This window comes from Durio zibethinus, chromosome 17, assembly GCF_047325235.1.
Source record: "Durio zibethinus cultivar Kanyao isolate XHJ-2024 chromosome 17, ASM4732523v1, whole genome shotgun sequence".
Lineage (NCBI taxonomy): Eukaryota > Viridiplantae > Streptophyta > Magnoliopsida > Malvales > Malvaceae > Durio > Durio zibethinus.
The window spans coordinates 22268984-22271962 of record NC_143178.1 but is presented as its reverse complement, the minus strand read 5'-3'; the positions used below and the strand labels follow the sequence as shown (position 1 = coordinate 22271962).

At 35.9% G+C, this 2979-nt stretch overlaps 1 protein-coding gene across 1 annotated transcript; it reads left to right on the top strand.

The window, feature by feature from the left end:
- Positions 1 to 248: 248 nt before the first annotated feature.
- LOC111289398 (flavonol synthase/flavanone 3-hydroxylase-like) lies at positions 249 to 2535 on the top strand. Its single transcript, XM_022880411.2, has 3 exons — positions 249 to 1480; positions 1581 to 1902; positions 2022 to 2535. Exons 1-3 carry the CDS (start codon positions 1125 to 1127, stop codon positions 2289 to 2291), a joined length of 948 nt encoding a protein of 315 aa, XP_022736146.2. The 5' UTR covers positions 249 to 1124; the 3' UTR covers positions 2292 to 2535.
- The last annotated feature ends 444 nt before the right edge of the window (positions 2536 to 2979 follow it).

Sequence of the window (2979 nt, the reverse complement as noted above, 5' to 3'; positions counted from 1 at the left end):
TTGGAGGAGGAAGGATCCGGTGAACAATTATATCTTTAGGTAGTCGGCTGTTTTGCATAGCGTAGTTGATTACTTGTGTAAAAATTTTTAAAAAATAAAGATATTTTTTTAATTCACAAATCACCATCCAAACACATTTTTTAATTTCGTGATTACAATATTTAATTTCAATTTTAACGTCATTGTTGTTTTTAGTCTCATGAAATCAACCTATCGTTCATTCAAATAAATTCTTAATTAAAACTCTTAATTAGTGTGATATGAAATGGTAAAATGAAGTAGACGTTTGCGCATATAGTTGATCTTTTTGCGGAATTAATTAGTTCTTGCACTATTATTGTTGTTAGAATTATGAGGCTAACCGAGGTTTCAGCTGTGTTTCTTTTCCCATTTTGTTGAGCAAAATATTGATTATTGAGAAAAAGGAACAAATCATCGACAAAATTGCGAGCCATTGTTTCGGGAGTTAGCCTTAGCAGGTTTTTGGGGCCAAGTGAAGCAGAGACCAGCGTGTAGCAGAAAAATTACTTAGCAAAATGAAAATAAGGCTGCAAAATCCTTGATTATCTGTTTGCTTAATCTGATCACAAACAGAATCAATGGAAATAAATTGATCAGATTGTCCTTTACCGCTTGGGCAACCTCTTCAAACTGCGCAGAAGTAATATGAATGTTCCAAACCTTAATCTAAAGAAAACAATAGCTTCTTCCTCCTGCCTTGCCACGAAAAGAAGTTAATGATGAAATTTCTCTTAAAATTAGTTAGTTGTTCCATCATTGTATTTTTTCATTTTGCAACTCTCTTACAATCATTTTACTTAAGAAAAAAAGGTATCTAGTCAAATCACACCCAGGAAAACTTGAAAACAGAGGCGAATCCAATGCCATGGCCCCACTCACACTCAGTTCACCTAAACCTAGTCTCAGCCCGCCCTTTTTTATTAATTTCAATGTTTGACACCCTTTTCCGCTTCGTCCCCGAAAGCACAAAGTCGGGACTGGATCATTTAAAAAAAATAAATAAAGAATTGGAGTTACTTGAGTTGAATGGTTGTATATAACAGAACACATGACAGTGTCTCCGTTCAAAGGCAGACTTCAACCGAGTTGGAACAGAACTTGGAATGGTTGATCCCCTCATTCCCACGGTAGATCTCTCACCTTTCTTTCGGGAAGATGATGAGGATGGCAAGAGGATGGCCATGGAAATCATTACCAAGGCCTGTTCTGAGCATGGTTTCTTCCAAATTGTGAACCATGGCGTGCCCATAAATTTGTTGCAACGGGCGCTTGAGCTTTCAATGATTTTCTTTGAGTATCCAGCTGAAGAGAAACTCAAAAGTAGTCCAGCGTCTGATGCACCTCTTCCAGCAGGATACAGCATGCAGCCCCAACACTCGACTGACAAGAATGAGTATCTATTGATGTTTCCACCAGGGTCTAGCTTCAATGTTTTGCCTGATAACCCACCTGAATTCAAGTTTTTCTCTACACTCATTCTTGCTATCAACATATTCTATCTTTCAATATTCTGCCACTATATCTATACAAATATTAATTCAATCGACTTAATTTTGTAGGCAAGTTTTGGAAGATGTTTTCTCCAACTTGACAAAAACAGGTGTGCTTTTAGAGAGCATAGTAAATCAGTGCTTTGGTCTCCCTGCCAATTTCCTCAGAGAATTCAATCATGATAGGAGCTGGGATTTAATGGCAGCACTTCGTTACTTCCCAGCTACTGAAACTGAGAACAATGGAATAAAAGAACATGAAGATTCCAATATCCTCAGCTTCGTGTTCCAGGACGAAGCTGGTGGTCTAGAAGTTTGCAAGGACGGGGAATGGATTCCTGTAATCCCTGCAAAAGGCACATTGGTGGTCAATATAGGCGATGTTATTCAGGTACAAAGTTTACTTTTCCTTTTCCATGTCATTTCTTATCTGTTTACTCAGCTTTTCAGCTTTGTATACTGTATAATTTCAAAAATCAACTCTTTTGGTACTGGAAACACTGTGCAAAGGTATTGAGCAACAACAAATTCAAGAGCGCAACTCACAGAGTGGTGAGGCCTAAAGGGAGAAGCCGCTATTCGTTTGCCTTCTTCTATAACTTGCAGGCAGAGAAATGGCTTGAACCACTGCCACAGTTCACTAAAGACATTGGGGAGCCACCTAAATACAGAGGATTCCAATACAATGAATACCTGCAGCTGAGAGTGAGGAACAAGACTCATCCACCCAGTAGACCTGAAGATGAAATTCGCATCACCCATTATAAAATTAATACTTAGCTGGAATACTACTAGTATGATATCAATGTTCACTCTGTAATCTTTTTCAATTTCCATTGCCAGGCAATAAAACTTGAATAAGTGTGAAGTTGAGGGGCTTAACATTGTGATGATCCAGGGTATTTGTAATGTTTCGATTTGGAAGTAGTAAGTATGATTAGTCATATCTTGTACAAATTACATTATCTGCAAAACATCATTTACTATAAGTTCTATAAATGAAAGTTAAGTTTTTGATTGAACACTATAAAATGAAATCTAATATGGATAGGCATCCGAGACATATATAATCATTCTTAAGAAATATCATTCAACAGATTTAAAATTCAAATCCCTTTCCAATTTCCAAGCTATGGCTTCCTGTGTAAAAGGATTTAACATGCGGCGGCTTTCTCTGGTACTATTGTTTACTTTAACAATTATGAACCATTGAATAACAAACTATCATCAACCCCAGATTACTGTCTTTAGCGACGGCATCTTCAAGAATTGATTCCCCATATGTTTTGTTTGTTCACTTGTCTATTTCCTTAATTTTTATATGTAAATTGTAATATTTAAATATAATTATAATTTCTTTTATGCAAATAGCCTAAAATATAGTGTAATAATTTAGAACTCTATATAAAATATAATTTACCTATAAGCTATATCATTGAATCTACTCATAAAATATTGGATAATAAAT